Source organism: Pipistrellus hanaki, assembly GCF_964339955.1.
Source record: "Pipistrellus hanaki genome assembly, chromosome: 8".
Lineage (NCBI taxonomy): Eukaryota > Metazoa > Chordata > Mammalia > Chiroptera > Vespertilionidae > Pipistrellus > Pipistrellus hanaki.
In genome coordinates, this window is record NC_140510.1 from 19,423,012 (window position 1) to 19,439,859 (window position 16,848).

The 16,848-nt window shown below is 39.3% G+C and overlaps 1 protein-coding gene across 2 annotated transcripts in view; it reads left to right on the forward strand.

Moving 5' to 3' along the window:
• The window catches only part of THSD7B (thrombospondin type 1 domain containing 7B), a 959,962-nt gene that overhangs the window by 912,002 nt on the left and 31,112 nt on the right, over window positions 1-16,848 (forward strand). For both annotated transcript variants that reach the window (XM_084891907.1, XM_084891906.1), the window contains 3 exons: window positions 2,701-2,842; window positions 4,443-4,558; window positions 6,468-6,585. In XM_084891907.1, coding sequence (XP_084748033.1) covers window positions 2,701-2,842; window positions 4,443-4,558; window positions 6,468-6,585 — 376 coding nt within the window. The remainder of the gene's footprint in view (window positions 1-2,700; window positions 2,843-4,442; window positions 4,559-6,467; window positions 6,586-16,848) is intronic.

Sequence of the window (16,848 nt, forward strand, 5' to 3'; positions counted from 1 at the left end):
GCAGGTGGAATATGAAAATACTGCCTAAGTTTAAGTTGGATTGTGTTCATAGATCTTAGTTACTCATGCTCCACTCTTTGCCTGTTTTTATAGAAGTAGTATTAGTGAGAGAGTTAGCTGCAGTGTTGGTTTTCAATATTCTAATTTTCAGAAAGTGGTTAGCAACTTCTACATGGTTATGAATGACAGGTTAGGTTCCAGAGGATATTTTAAAACTATATCCAGCAGTTTTAGAGACTACAGTGGGATAATATTATGAGAATAATTTTAAATCCTATAAAGTTTTGTGCACTGGGGAGGGGTCCCTCAGCCTAGCCTGCCCCCTCTCACATACTGGGAGCCCTCAGGGGATGTCCTACAGATGGCATAAGCCCACTCCCCTTTGGTAGCAGGCCTAAGCCACAGTCTGGCCTCCTTTATATGAGGCAACTGAGCTGATCAGGGGAAGGTGCCAGCTCCATCACCCCACTGCTGCAGCCACTGCCAGTCATTGCAGCCACCAAGGTATTTTCATCAACATGAACTCCAGTCTCTTTACCATGAAAAAATGACAACTTTCTTTAATCATTTTCCAGTTATGTCTTTCATAGGATATGACATTTCTTTCTTTCTTTTTCTTTTTATCCTCATCTGAGGATATGTTTTCATTGATTTTTTTTTTTTCTCTTCCCTCTAATCCGAAGCTTTAGGCTTGGGAAGGGGGACCCCGCCCCTCCAATCGCAAGATCAATCCCTTCCCAAACCTAAAGCTTCCACCCAATGGCTGGCTGGGATTGAGCTAGGTGCCAAGGAGGTTCCCAGGACCCAGGTATGTATGCAAATTAACCGCCATCTTTGTTGGGTTAATTTGCATACTCACTCTGATTGGCTGTGGGTGTAGCAGAGGTATGGTCAATTTACATATGTCTATATTGTTAGGTAAAATACCCCTTTCTTACCTAGGTTTAGATAAGGAAATAAGGTACAGAGTATATAAGTGAGTTTTTCAAGGTTACTTAGCAATTTCATTTGTATAGGCATGTTTGTGTGTGTTGTTTTCTCTTTTGCTTTATTTGATGGTTTACACTAAACTGGCACTTTACACATACTCACTTGGTGCAGATATTTTTTAAGGTAGAAAAGAAGTAATCAGGAGTATTGGCCAAGATAATTTTATATTATTTCACTGACAAATTACTTAAGTTATTATTCTTTCTCATGGGAACAAATTAATTAGTGAACTAATAATAAATTATTAGTAAGCATTTAACAAGGGATTCATTTACAGATAATTAATAATTATCTAGTTTTAATGGCATTTATTAATCATTCAATACAATTTAAATATAAAATTACAAGTATTGACAGGTTATCCAACTGTAAAGTCACATGAGTAGTAAATGTCTTTCAATTTCTCCAAACACTTAAAAAAATTTTAAGTGGCATTTCCCTGTATAGTTCAGTGCAATCCAACATTATCATTTTGATTAATAGCAGCAAGATTCAGTTTACAGGCTTTGCTCTTGCTATAATATCTGAAAATGTAAAAGGAATAAAAATAAACAAAATATCCCAAATACTAAAATTATGGCCCAGTTGCCTTAATTCAGAGATTTTTATTCCCCCCAGGGTTTAAGCATGTTTGTGCCTCTTTAGATTTCTGGGTCTGGAATTGTGTTGTTTTGACTATATTTAATGGTCTTTATTGAACAACCACTGTGTAAACTCCATACCAAGATTTTCAGGAAATGACATGACAAGTAGAAACCATGCCCTCAATGAGTTTATAAAAAGGGAAGAAGCCAGGGTAACAATGAATAATATTATAAGGCCATGTAAGTGTATGTGTATGTATATATGTTTAGAAACATATATAGAACAATTCCTGAGCATGGGAGGAATATTATTGGGAAAGAAGAGAAGAATTTATCTTTAGTAAAAGGATGACCATCACTGATGAAGACCTTATTAGTGTTCTGAGGAAGGGGAAGGAGAGGATGTAGGACAGCTGAAAGGATATTATTCCAATAGAAGGAGCTTGAAGATGTGGCTGGTAGATTTACTAGACTGAAGGGCAATATATGAAAGAACATGTGGACCCACAGGAAAAGTGATATTTGCAAAGATCTTTGAAGTTCACATGTATACACTTATTTTGTTGAAAAGGCTACAGAATGCAGTGGCTCATCTTTGGTGGCTCGGAGAGTCTCCCAAATAGGAGGAAAATTCCGGTCTATTGGCAATACTGGTTTCATAATTCTTTGTGTATGTGTTTGTTCCAGGGTTTTAAAAATGACTTTCCCATTAAGATGTTCTGTATGGTTATTTCTTTTGTGTTAGACTATCTGAGGGCAAAAGGACAGTCTTCCTTTTTACATTAATTTAAATATTCAAAATGAATCTCTTGTGAAGGGGCATCCTATTTGAGAGTACAGAGTACAATTTAATTGATGAAAATGGTTTCCATGTGCCTAATTATGCATGGGAGATTAAAAATGAATGCTTTGCAACAGCAACAACAAAAAACATAAAAGAGTGGTCAAATGACAAAACCAAAAACTACTTACCTTGAATCAGATAATGGTTTTATGTTATAAATATTATGTTTAACATTTTCAATAGTCGCCTCTCTGTACATATGCCTACACGTATACAGATAATCACGATTTATCAACAAACTCTGGGTCTTTCCTAACCCTGCCTGCTCTTTGATTTTCATAGTCATGTGATCCTCACACAATGCAGAGAAGAACCCGCCATCTGCTGAGACCCTCACTGAGCTCCAGGACATGTGCTGAAGACTCCCAGGTGCGGCCTTGCCTCCTCAATGAAAACTGCTTCCAGTTCCAGTACAATCTGACAGGTATGCCTTTTTCCCATAGCACTGACTAACGGGAGTAAGTTTGCATGGGTTTTCGTTCTCCAGATTAGGACTGCCAATAGAATGTGCGAATCCATCATGGCAGGCTGAAGATTTGTCATTTCCAGTGTCCCTTTACATGCCCACTCTCACTATGTAGATTCAACAACACCGCCTAGAATCTCCCAATTCAAAGATGCTTACAAGGATTTGGCAACATTTCAGAGTCAAGCTGAATTAAGCCATGATAAACTGAAACAATAAAAAAATATCATGGGATATTTTACCATTTAGGGAAGAATATAATCATTTTGTCACAGAATGTAGCTCTTTAATTGTCTCTGTTATTTCAAGAACTTCAAGCTTGTGATGCACTTGTTCTTAGGGTCTCATTAAGGATGAATGGTAGGCCTGCCAGACAGGGATGTTTGAGAGGCAGTGGGAATCATAACAGCCTCATTCAGCCAAATGCTTAGCTTTTTCCTGGACACCACGGTGTCTAATACTAAAGATTGTTGAGTTACATTGATCTGCTACCCACCATTTTATGCAGTAACAGATATACAAAATGCCACAAAATGTGGAACCATGTTAAGTCAGTATTAAACTCAATACTGATATCTAAACTGCCCCCAGAGCAATATTGGTTTCTGGAGCAAATTCCCCACTAACATCCCAGGGGTGCTGCTGAGATTTCTCATGTAGAAAACTTGGTAGAAAATTCTGTGGGGCTGTATGATTGTGTTTATAGATGAAGATGATCTCATGTTTTTCTATTTTTAAAGGTACATCAGAACCTTGGTTTTCATATAATTTTTTTCAGAAATACAATTAAATTTGCTTTACTGGAAGAGCATATCTTTAAAACACTGATTTCATTATACAAAGTTTGCTATTCCTAGTAAACTTGGGTCATCTAACAATTATGGAAAATCTCATTAAAAGGGGTCTCATTGCATATGATCAAGGATCTTCCTTTGTACCCACACTTATAATAATTTTTGCTTAAGAAGCAGGAGAATTTATTCTAACTCAAAGTTGTCTACTTTGTAATGCCATGAGTTAAATCTACAAAACCTTCTTTGATGAGAATGATTTTTAAAAATTAGAGTTTTGAGAATAGGCTATATAGTTCTAAATAGGTTGAACTCTTCCTTTTCTACAGTGCCTCTTTAGCTTCACTGTACCAAATTGTTTAGCTACAATAATTATATTTATTCCTTGAAAACATTTGCAAGTTCACATCAAAGACTAGCTTTGTTTCTGGGTTATTTTCTCTCTCAACTATCCCCAGCAAATAGAGGATGCCAAACTTGTTTTCCTTTCTCATCCTGGTTAATGAGTGTCTTTCCTTTCCTTCCCAGCCAACTGTGAGATGGTTTCTAACAAAGATTTGGCCTTTTACCTTAAAGAACACATAAGAAGTTACTCATCTCAATTTGATTGTTTTTCTATGAAAGAATTGATTCATGTCTTTAAACCCTGCTGAAGTGGTTTTAGAGTTATGTACATACCGTCCTCCACCAGTACAGATAACCTTAGGTTGTATTTTGTTCACATGCCCAGAATTTTGAAACTCACTGTGGTGATTCTATGCCTGTAGAGTGGAGCACGTGCCAGCTGAGTGAAAATGCAACCTGTGGGCAAGGTGTCAGAACTCGCCTTCTGAGCTGTGTGCGCAGTGATGGCAAGCCAGTCAGCATGGACCAATGTGAGCAGGTAATTTGTTTATATTTGTTTCCAATTGGTAATAGTATAGTAGAGTTATATCTCACTAGTCTTAACTTCATCACAATGACTGGGAAAGGTCATTTGGCACTAGGGATGTGAGTTCATTAAAAACTATTTTGTATGATTTTCAGGAACTTATTTAGATGTACTTGCTGACCAGCAAACTCTAATGTTTAGATATGACTCTGATTTGGGCAGGTGATTCATCTGCATATGTGATAAACACTGTCCCTTCCATATAAGATGAACACTGACATTTTCTATTAGAATACTCTGCTCTCTTAGTATCTGATTGTTACGTAATTAATTCAGCTGTATTTTCCTTCTCAAACTAAGTTAAAATGTCTCCCTACCAAGTTTCAAACGAGCAGGTTCAGAATTTTTTCCCTTTTCTATCCATGATAAACTATATAATGTTTGTATGAAAGCTGTTCCAAAGAAGTCAGCATTACTTCCCAATGTACAAGTGAAAAGCACTATGGAGGAAATATAATAGAAATAAGTATGACAATATGCTTTCACACTATAGGAATTGCTAAAACAATATTTCAAATAAATTGAAAATGTGGGTCCAGATAATTTAGATAGCCACAGAAATTTTTTTAATAATCTGGAAAAATAATTGTTGTCCCTTGTCTCCTAACCTAAGGGGAATACACAAGTAGAAATTAAAATCAAAACAAAACCTTCCTCCTCTAACCTGATTTAACATGTTAAGTATTGTCACGACCACACGTTCTCTAAACCAAACACATAGCTAGAAAACAACACCAACTCTGTGACCAGACCATCTGAAACCAGATGTCCCACTTGGTGAAATTCTGAAACTGGCTAACACATGGCAGAGTTCTGTCTCCCAGAAGCCAGTGATTTATTTTAGCATTTTATTTCATCTCATCTGCTTCTCAAGAAGTTGTGGGCTTCAAGAAAAATAAATTCACAATGTACAACTCCAAATAAGTGAAAAATCTTACATTCAATATGTATAATAGATCTTTTATTTTAATACAAAGAAGGATATAAAGTTTTCATCGATGGAAAAATCAGTTTCTCTGCTTTCCAATACCATATGTCCAACAAATATTTTTTAAAATACTGGTTTAAAGAAGTCCCAAAATTTTAACCTAACTAGAATACCCATACCTCTTGTGGTAATTACCATGATGCCCACTTGCCAAGTCACCATTAATTTCAGCTTGATATGAACATTCCTAAAACCTAACATGCATTGAAAGTCAAAGTTTTCCTCAATGTGCACATGGCATGTGATTCCTAAAGCAGAACTTTTTATTATTTTTCCTGTGTTTCTTCTTTCACTAAGACCTCTTCTACCTTGATCATTAATTTGTAGATTTTACCTACATATGAGTTTCAGAGTGGATGAGAGGAAAGTGAACTCTATCACCAACTTTCCTCATGACTAAGCCCATGATTATGTTTTTTAACATAATTGGTCTTTTTAATAAACTTTAGATGGGTTATTGATTTGAGCTTTATTGTTTTTTATTTATGTTTTAGCTCAGCTAGCTGTTCATTCTGGCTCACCCAGAAGTGAAGGGTGCTTGCATTTAACACTGAGCATCTTCTTGGTCCCCTGCTGGCTGAGCAGGGGACTAAAAGGATATAACCGCCTGCTTTCCCAGCACCCTAATTGCAGGCCTATTCTACAATTTATAAAAAGAAATTTTGGCTGACAATTTTGATTTTGTGAGGAAAGGACAGCCATTTTATGCAATTGCCATCAATTTAAATAAGAAAGGATATCCCTTTCCCCTCCCAAAAAATATAAAAGATTATTATCTAGAATAAAGGAAAGTCTTTCCCATAGAAGGATAATGTTTTGACTTGATGTTAATTTGAATTATCCGCTGAAATCATATTTCATTTCCATCTACAGCGTAACTTGGTGAAGCCACAGGGAATGAGCATGCACTGCCTGGTGGAATGTGTGGTCAACTGTCAGCTCTCAGAGTGGACAGCTTGGACGGAGTGCTCACAGACTTGTGGCCATGGAGGTATCTGGTTCCCTCTGTATGTTCACACTAAACAAATTAGTTTTGAGTATCTTTCAGTATGCTGTGGCTTGATAAATGGGCATTAAGACATGTTGGCCAGCTGGAGGCAACATGAGGCTAACACAGGGAGTCGAGAGAAGCTGGCCTCCTGTCAGTTCTTTAGATCAGGCAGAGATTGAAGAACTGCCTGGGAACATTGGCCAACGCCAGAGGAGCTGATGGCCATGTGGGGCAGTGTTTATTCAAAAGGTCCCAAACTCAACCAATTATACAAATGTCGGTTGGCCTCTATTGTTCCTGGAAGAAGTATGTTTTGTATAAGTAAAGCTGGCTCCAGTGTCAGGTAAACATCCACATCAAAGTGACTTAACATCATGGACTAGACTAATTTTTCACTCACAAAAAGGGTAGAGTAGCTTTTGCTTCACAAAGTCAATTAAGAATACAGATTGGTAAAGGCTCTACCACTTTATTATTTTTTTTGAATAAATCTTTATTCAGATTATTACAGTTGTTCCTCTCCTCCTTCCAGCTCCCCTCCACTGGGTTCCCACCCAACCCGATACTGTTACCTGCACCCCCATTGTGCTTATCCATAGGTGTAAGATTTTTGTCCAATCTTTCCCACACCCCTCACACCTCCTCCCCACTGAGAATTGTCAGTCCACTCCCTTTTTATACCCTTGATTCTATTATATTCACCAGTTTAATGTGTTCTTCAGATTTTTTTATTCACTTGATTTTTAAATATATATTTTATTGATTTATTACAGAGAGGAAAGAGAGGGATAGAGAGTTAGATACATCAATGAGAGAGAATCATCGATCAGCTGCCTCTTGCACACCCCCTACTGGGAATGTGCCCACAACCAAGGTACATGCCCTTGACTGGAATCGAACCTGGGACCTTTCAGTCTGCAGGCTGGTGCTCTATCCAATGAACCAAACCAGTTTCAGCTTCACTTGATTTTTAGATTCACTTGTTAATAGATATGTATTTGCTGTCACTTTGTTGTTCATAATTTTTATATTTACCTTTCTCTTCCTCTTTTTAGAGAATACCCTTCAGCATTTTATATAATACTGGTTTGGTGGTGATGAACTTCTTTAGTTTTTTCTGTGAAGTTCTTTATGTGACCTTTAATTCTAAATGACAGCTTTGCTGGATAGAGTAATCTTGGTTGTAGGTTCTTACTATTCATCACTTTGTATATTTCTTGCCACTCCCTTCTGGCCTGCATAGTTTCTGTTGAGAAGTCAGCTGACAGTCATATGGGTACTTTCTTGTAGGTAACTGTTTTTCATTTACTGCTTTTAAGATTCTCCCTTTGTCTTTTGCCCTTGGCATTTTAATTATGATTAAAATGTCTTGGTGTGGTCCTTTTTAGATTTCCCTTGTTTGGGGTTCTCTGTGCTTCCTGGACTTGTAAGTCTATTTCTTTCACCAGGTAGGGAAAGTTTTCTGTTATTATTTCTTCAATATCTTGCCCTCTTCTTCTGGCACCCCTATAATTTGAATGTTGGTATGCTTGAAGTTGTTCCAGAGGCTCCATACACTGTCTTCATATTTTTGGATTCTTTTTGCTTTTTGCTTTTTGCTTCTTCATATTTCAAGTTTTTGACTTGATTCTTGTGATCCTCTAGTCTGCTGTTGGATCTTTGTATATTATTCTTTATTTTAGTCAGTCTATGCTTAATTTCTGATTGGTCCTTTTTCATATCCTTGAGGAATCACACTAAATTTTTTTAGAGGTTTCTAGAAGATTCTTGAGTAACCTTATAACCATGGTTTTGAACTATTCTATATCCAGTATTTTGTTTTCATCCATTTCTTTCATTTGTAACTTGTTTATTTGTCTTCGCATTTTGGCTGCTTCCCTGTGTTTGTTTCTATGTACTGGGTAGCTGCTAAGTCTCCTTGAGTTGATACAATGGCCTTGTGTGGTTGGTGTCCTATAGGGTCCAGTGTCTCAGCCTCCCCTGTCACCTGAGGTGGACTCTCTTGTTGCACCCCTTTGTGAGCTGTGTGCACAGTCTTGTTATAGTTAACCCTTGTTTGCTGTTGGTATCACTGGGAGGAATTGACCTTTAGGCCAATTGGCTGTGGTGACCAGCTGTGACTACACTGGAAGATCTGTTGCACAGGAGACACCCTAATAGGGCAGGACTTGCTTCAATAGGGCTTCGGTACTCACTGAGTCTGCTCCTTGAGTGTGTCTCTTATGGATGTGAAGATTTGTAATCCAGTATGGTATCACTCTGACCACTGGGTACACTGGCTCTTGGATTTCTAAGGAGGTACACAGTCAGCCACTGTGTGGGGCCATCCAGCAAGAGTGACAGAGACATCTACAGATTCCTCCTCTTTGTATGGGGTTTGGAAGTGCCCAGATGAGGCCCAGCTGTGAAGCAAGGCCCCCACTGCTGCTGCCAGGTAGTGGGCCTTCTTTTGGAATCTCTGGGGCTCTCTGACCTAATTACAGTTCCTTTTTGGCTAAAGAACAAGCCATTCATATGCAAAAGCTGATGCATACAACTTGGGTGGGTTGTAAATTGGGGGGAGGGGGGAAGGAGGGGATCTCTGGGAATCACCAGGGTGGAGCAAACAGCAAGGGCTGTCCTGAACTGGAAAAGTCCCTGGAAAAGTCTCAGTGTCCAGTGCAACCCATGCAGGAATAATGATTGCTGCGAGCACCTCTATGAGTAAGCTACCCTCATATTCCTGTCCTGATGCCAGACAGTCCAATTTCTCCCTGTATGTGCCCAGGTCCCCCAGAGTCTCACTGGAATGGGAGTTCAGAGCAAGCGGGAGCTTGTTTCACCCTCCCGGTTTAAAGAGCAGCACATCCACGTGCCAGCACTTTCCATGCCTCCCCACCTCTTACCAGTCTCAGTGAGCTTTCTTCACATCTCTAGTTATGGAACTTCCTCTCAGCCAGCTTTCCCGAGGTTCTTGGTGGTAGTTGTCCTGCTGTTTAGTTGTGCTTTTGATTTGGTTGTGAGAGGCAGCAAGTATAGGTGATTATCTATGTCACCATCTTGGTTTCCCCAAGGCTCTACCACTTTAACCAAGTTTCTCATGAGAGCTATACCCAGCTGGTTCTGTGGAGGTTTTTATGGAAGAGGTTAGAAGAAGCATACATCTTTCCCATTTGTATTCTACTAGATAAAATCTAGTCCATGCCCCAGCTCTATGCAAGATGGTAGGGTAGGAAATGAAGTGTCCATAAAGGCAAGGAATGCAGAAGGCAATCAAAATCAATACTCAGAGCCAGACAGCACAGCAGTCTAGCCACCAGGCTACAGTAGGGACCACAACATGTGCCCATGCAATAGGTGTAACAGGAGCGTAACAGGGCCCTGGCTGTGGTGGCTCAGTTGGTTGAGTGCCATTTCATGCACTTAGGTAGAAGCCAATGGATGCTTCTACTTCTCCCTTCCTCTCTAAAATCAATAAAAAAAACCTTATTTTTTTAAAAAAAGAGTTTAACAGGAATCAAACCCTCAACACTTTTGGTACATGTATGATGCTCCAACCAACTGAGCCACCCTGCCAGGGGATTAATTAATTTTTAATGATTATCTGTGGGGTAAAACACACTGTTTGGGTTCTTCATGGGTGAATACCCCCAGTTCCCATGAACCACAGAACCTGGCACATTGGAGAATTTTCTCTTAATATCTGTCATTGCACAGGTGGTTCTGGACTATCAGGGGAAGAGCTTACAGACTGGATCCCATACCCAGAGGCATCAAACTTTTGCCTGTTCCCTCTCCCCCAACTAAATACAGAACACTTAGGTAACACCACCTAAGAATATGTGCAGTGTTAGGAGACACAAAATGTTGGTTATAATTTTCCTGAAAGTCTTCATTCTGCTGCTGTGCTAAGTCACTGAAACATGACAGAGTGTCATATTATACTAACAAACCACCTTTAAAAATAAAACCCCAAATTGTAATTTTTCAAAGTTTTAATTTTTCAAACAGTTTTCTATTAGTGATGTGGACTCATCAGACCCTGCTTGTTTACCAGAAAGAAAAACAAACAAAAAAACTCATTCCAAATCTAAAAATTCTAGGCAATTAGAATGTAAATTTACCTTTTATAATCCTTAGAATAATAAACAAAAATAAACAATCAAATATTCCTAGGTAAAGTAATTGTGTAAACAAATGCAGGATGAAAACAGGGAAGGAATGTTAACTACTTGAGAAACCTAGTGTTAAAGTGCTTAGAAATAATCTAAATAGTATCCATTGGTGCATAGATAAGGCACAAGTTACAAATCACCTCTTGCCAATTTTGGATGCTCTAGCACAGCTAATTGGTGTGTTGCAAGAATTTTTAAAACATGCAATACCTGACTACTTAGGGGCACTGACCTCTTTTCCCTTCCATTGACTAATAAAAAAAAATGACAAAAGCCAACAAGAACAATAGCCATCTGGCATGAATACATCAAAAGTATATCTACTTTTTGTCTGCTTGGCAAAAAAAATACATTTTTTGGTATGCTGCAGAATTTTAGTAATCATTTTCTATGTGTCATGAGATGAAAAAGGCTGACAATCACTGCTCTGGTAGAATAACTTCTTGGGAATCTTTCCTTGAACCCTTAGATGTCTTGATCTCCTAAATAGTCAGGTATAATAATGCCTTTTTTAAAAACATCCCTTGATCCTGAAATCTGACAAACCCTCCAGAGCTCTGCTTTATGTTAGGACCCACAGAGGAAAATATAAACATGAGTATTTTGGGTTATATTTGTGCCCACCCTCAATATTAAAAAGAAAAGAGCAATACCAAAAACAATAGGACACAGGGCCTTTGAAATGTTAAGCATCTACCCTCAGGACTCTGCTAAGACAGCCTTGTGGAATATTATATTACCCCTTACCAGTTCCCAAACTTCCCCGTTCCAAGCTTCCAGGCTTCCAGCTCCAGCAGTCCAGCCCCACTCCTCTCCTTAGGCTGGAAGACAGTGAGGTTCTCCTAATCCTCCCACAGCACAACCTAAAACAAGCGGTAATCACAAGCAGAATGGTGTGGCACAGATGAACTCATTGCTTAAAAGAGACCAAAATACGGAGCTGAGAAGGGTGGGCACCACCTGCGGCCTGTCTATTAAGACAGTCTGCCAGCGGCTGTCTTTTTGTAGCAGTCCCTTGCTTTGTTCCCTCTGGTGCTGGCAATGGAGCAGAGACCACAGGAGGGGGGTGGAGAGGATGGAGTCACCTTAAAGTGGGCTAGCAAGTTGCGCGGGAGTCTGACTTCAGCACCCGTGGCTCTTGATTGACTTCTTTATCAAAACCAAAGGCTCACACGGTTGTCTCTGTTCATGAATTCACTGGGTTGTCTGGCAAATGCTAGCTGGATCTCCCGACATGCTGCCCCAGGAGCCACACTTCACCTTCAAATCCTGAGGACCACATGGGCCTGAGGGGCAATGTTTAAATGAGTTCTTTCCTCCTCTCCCAGAGTCCGGAGTGCCTCTTTAATGTACAATTGACGCTGGGCATGTGTACTTTCTAATTGTGTTAAAGATGTCAAGGTCAGAACAGTTTGAATCCAATTTAATTTACATTAGAGAGAAAGAGAGACTGATACTAAGCTTCCACTGGAGGGATCTTTTTAGATAGATTTCAAAGATCAAAGCTTGTAATAGAAGAGCTTAATATTTGGATTAGTCATAGTTTTTGTCTGTTGAATTTGCATTACTTCAGTGGAATAGAGAACTCCTAAATTTAGCATCTCATGAATTACTCATGATGATTACTTAATAACATTCTAAGAAAGGTCTTATCCCAGACTAGGATTTTTTTCTTATTTCATATTTTTTTTAACTCAATGTATGTGAGTTTATAGTATGTTCCTATACTATGTCACCTAGCCTGCCTCTTGTGATTCCAAAGTAGCATATCATTTTTTTTTTATCAATTGTAGCCCATAATGAAAAAATAATCTAATATTAATTACAAGCCCCACAACTTTTAAATTCCCAGCTTTCCTTTTTTTAGATTTCAAAGGCAAGCAGTGTGGTGTTCTTGTACACAGTCAATCATTGTAACAGTTCAAACATATTTACCGTGTGAGTTAACTAGTTCCTATGATAAAAGAATAGGACGCTAAGTGGTAGGATGGAAAAAGGAAAGCAGAATGCTGTGAGTGTGAGCTGGTATTTCCATAGCAAGTCCTCGAACTTGGAGCTGGTCTCTCATTTGCCCTACTTTTTTTTATTTTTTAATTTGTGAAATGATAAAATATTACAATAAGTACTTTGCAATGTCATTTGTGCAAAGGCACAGTTATTGGTGCCAGGGGTGTCTTAGTAATTTTTTGCAGGAGTACTATGAAGTATAGGCATAATCTTATAGGTGAGGTGTTAAGCAATTAAGTGACCTGGTTAAGGTGATGTGGCTTTTAAGTAGCAGAAGAAAGACGTGAACCACGTTCAGGTGTTTCCAAGTGCCTTTTGTTCCATATGTCCCTTTGCAAGGGACACTCTGACAGGTAAGTGTTCCTGTTATGTGCATGGACCTGGGATGAGTGCTTTATCACTTTACAAAAATCATCATGATTTATAAGTATATTTAAAAATAATAGGGAATGAATCTCAGATTGCAACACGAAGGGTATGACAGGTGTGGTTCAGTGGTAGAGCATCAGCCCACACACCAAATGGTAGGTCAGAGGCACGTACTTGGGTTGCAGGTTCATTCCCCAGCCGGGGTTGCATATGTGTGGGAAGCAACCAATTGATGTGTCTCTCTCATATCACATTGATGCCCCCCCCCCCCCCCCCCCCCGCCCCTTACTCTCTAAAAGTAATTAGGGGGAAAATATTCTCAGGTGAGGATTAAGAAAGACAAAAAAAAAAAGTCCCCAAAGTCCCATAAACAAACAAAAAACATAGAAGTCTCTCTGAATACTTCTTTCATGATCAATAATGTTGCATATTATCTACTCCATCTAATTGGGTTACAGGCAGGGAACACAGTTTTCCAGATAGGGAATGTGTAACATTGGTAGACAGAGTAGATCTAGGATTGTCAAAATCACTCTTTCTGACCTTCTCATTTTCCATCCCAAGGGGAGCACCTCATTTGGAATATCTCTGCTATATATATGTACTTACAGTGGTCTGTCATGTTTTAATAGCTTTTAATGGGACTCACATTGTTATTGAAGTAAGAGATCACAACATATAAATTTGCTCCTCACTGAGAAGTCTGGAGTTCTTTATTTACAAGTAAAACAGAAAGTACCTGATATTCTGCCCTAGAAATGAACTACCCTAGTCCTGTGATGCCATGGTCTATCTTGACTTGAAAGCTGTGTCTATTACTTCTTTGCTTAGCTGACCACCATCCCAAATAGATGCTCATGGCTAGGCCTAGTCTGTTTTATTCTGAAAACTATGGAATCTGTACCTTGCCTAAATTGAGTATTCTTTAGGATAAAAGGTATCTGGGTGCCAGAAGCAATCCTATCTAATGAAAGAGTAATATGCAAATTGACCATCACTCCAACACACAAGATGGCTGCCCCCATGTGGACACAAGATGGCCACTACAAGATGGCCTCTATAGGATGGCCAGCAGGGGAGGGCAGTTGGGAGGGACCAGGCCTGCAAGGGAGGTCAGTTGGGGGAGATTAAGCCTTCAGGGGAGGACAGTTAATGGTGACCAGGCTGGCAAAGGAGGGAAGTTTGGGGTGACTGGGCCTACTGGGAAGGGCAGTTGGGAACAAATGGGCCAGCAGAGGAGTAGTTATGTGTCAATCAGGCTGGCAGGGGAGTGGTTAGGGAGTGATCAGGCTGGTAGGCAGAAGCAGTTAGGGCCAATCAGAAAGGCAGACAGGTGAGCAGTTAGGAGCCAGCAGTCCTGGATTGTGAGAAGGAACTTACAACTGCCCTGGGACATCCTTCGAGGGGTCCCAGATTGGAGAGGTACAGGCTGGCCTGAGGGACACCCACCCCTGTGCATGAATTTCATGCACTAGGCCTCTAGTATTCAGACAACCTAGGAAAACCATCTCTACAGGAAACCCATGGACTGCAGCTATAAATGAAACCCATTGCTTCATCTCCCATCAGTAACCTTGCCAGAGATTTTGTCTTATACTACAGGTCAAGACCATAATTTTTCTCCACTTAGTTACATTAGAAAATAAATCCATGTCCATTGGGGTATATATTTAAGACAAATGTTGCACTTTAAAAACTTGGATACAAATTCCAGGTGATATTTAAGAGAGTAAAAAGTAGTTACCTAACATAGAGAGCTACATGAGATTAACTGAGCATTTTATAAAAAATCTAACTTTCCACTACTTTCACAATTTAATCTAACAAGTAGCCAAAAGCAAATGAAGAGTTACCACAGAGAAAGCTGTTAGCACAATACTTATAATTGCTTTTTACTAGAGGAAAATATAAAATCTATGAATACAGGTAACCCATCTAATACCTGACTTGGGCCTAATGAGACTGAGATCTATGGAAGGCACTTGCTGTTGGACAAACCTTGTTCCAATCTTTCTAGCTGTGTGATTTTGCAAATATTATTTAATTTTTATGAGCTTCATTTTTATCATGTATGAAATGAGAATATTAATAACCGTGTTTAAAGCAGAGTATGAGATTGGGATTCTTGTTGCAGTGATTTCTTTGAGGGGCACTGGGGAATGCAGGTGCTTTCGGGAAAGGGAACAAATAAAGCAGGATAAGGAAGAGTAAAAAATTAAACAAGAATATGCTATTCATCTCTGTCACAGCACATCATATTCAATTAATTTAGTCCTTCCCTCCAAAATAAAAAATGCTTTTATAATGACAATAGATATTATACAGAGACATGTTATTAAAATATTGGCATGATCAGCTCTTAATGAATTTTTGTTAGTTTCCCTTGCTTCTTTTTCACCTGCTACCCTGTTTCCCCGAAAATAAGACAGTGTCTTATATTAATTTTTTCTCCCAAAGTTGCGCTAGGTCTTATTTTCAGGGGATGTCTTATTTTCCAGGAAACATGGTGGTAGTTTCTGGCAGGTGCCAAATGCTTAAGAATAAATTCACAGGAGAAAATACTTAAACATGGAAACATTTTACTCAATAACCTAATTTTTAGGAATGACCACCATCAACTTGAGTTTAGTGACACTGAATCCCATCCCTCACTGTACAAGTTCACCAACCCCTTATAGATGTCAGCACTGGAAGGCCATTTCCTGCCAATAACTGGGCATATACCTTAAATATTTAACTCATATTCAAAAGAAATAATGCCTAAGTAAAAAAACCAATAATAATATTATATAATAAAACCCTAATATGCAAATCAACTGAATGTCAGAATGACTGGTCACTAAGATGCACACTGACCACCAGGGGGCAGACTCTCAATGTAGGAATTGCTCCCTGGTGGTCAGTGTGCTCCCATAGAGGGAGCACTGATCAGCCAGAAGCCAGGTTCATGGCTGGCAAGTGGTGGCAGGAGCCTCTGCAGGTAGGCGGTAAGGAGCAAGGGGTCCCGGATTGAAAGAGCCCCAGACTGCAAGAGGGATGTCTGACTGCCGGTTTAGGCCTGATTTCTGCGGGGAGCAAGCCTAAGCTGGCAGACCGACATCCCTTGAGGGATCCTGGACTGAGAGAGGGCACAGACCAGCCTGAGAGACCTCCCAACCCCACTGCACAATTTTCTTTTTTTTTTTTCTTTTTTTTTTTTAAATATATTTTATTGATTTTGTACAGAGAGGAAGGGAGAGAGATAGAAAGCTAGAAACATCGATGAGAGAGAGTCATCGATCAGCTGCCTCTTGCACACCCCCTACTGGGGATATGCCCGCAACCAAGGTACATGCCCTTGACCGGAATCGAACCCGGGTCCCTTCAGTCCCCAAGCCGACGCTCTATCCATTGAGCCAAACCGGTCTCGGCCCACTGCACAATTTTCTTGCACCGGGCCTCTAGTATTCAAATAACATGCTATAAGCTCCAAGTCAGTTCATATTATGTTATTGTATTTGTGTCTATGGTGCTTTGGGGTTTACAGGTAAATTCATGTAAATGGCTCAGATAGCTTATTTAATGAACTATGTAAGGTTAAAAAGGTATGTTCTTCCTTTCTCTGCATTATTGTATTCCCTTTTCTATTTTCTTTTACATACATACTTTTCATTGTTTGCCTAGGTCATATTTAAATTGCCCAGAGCTATCTAAATCATCTTTTTCAGTTAATTCAATTGATCACAGAAGAGCC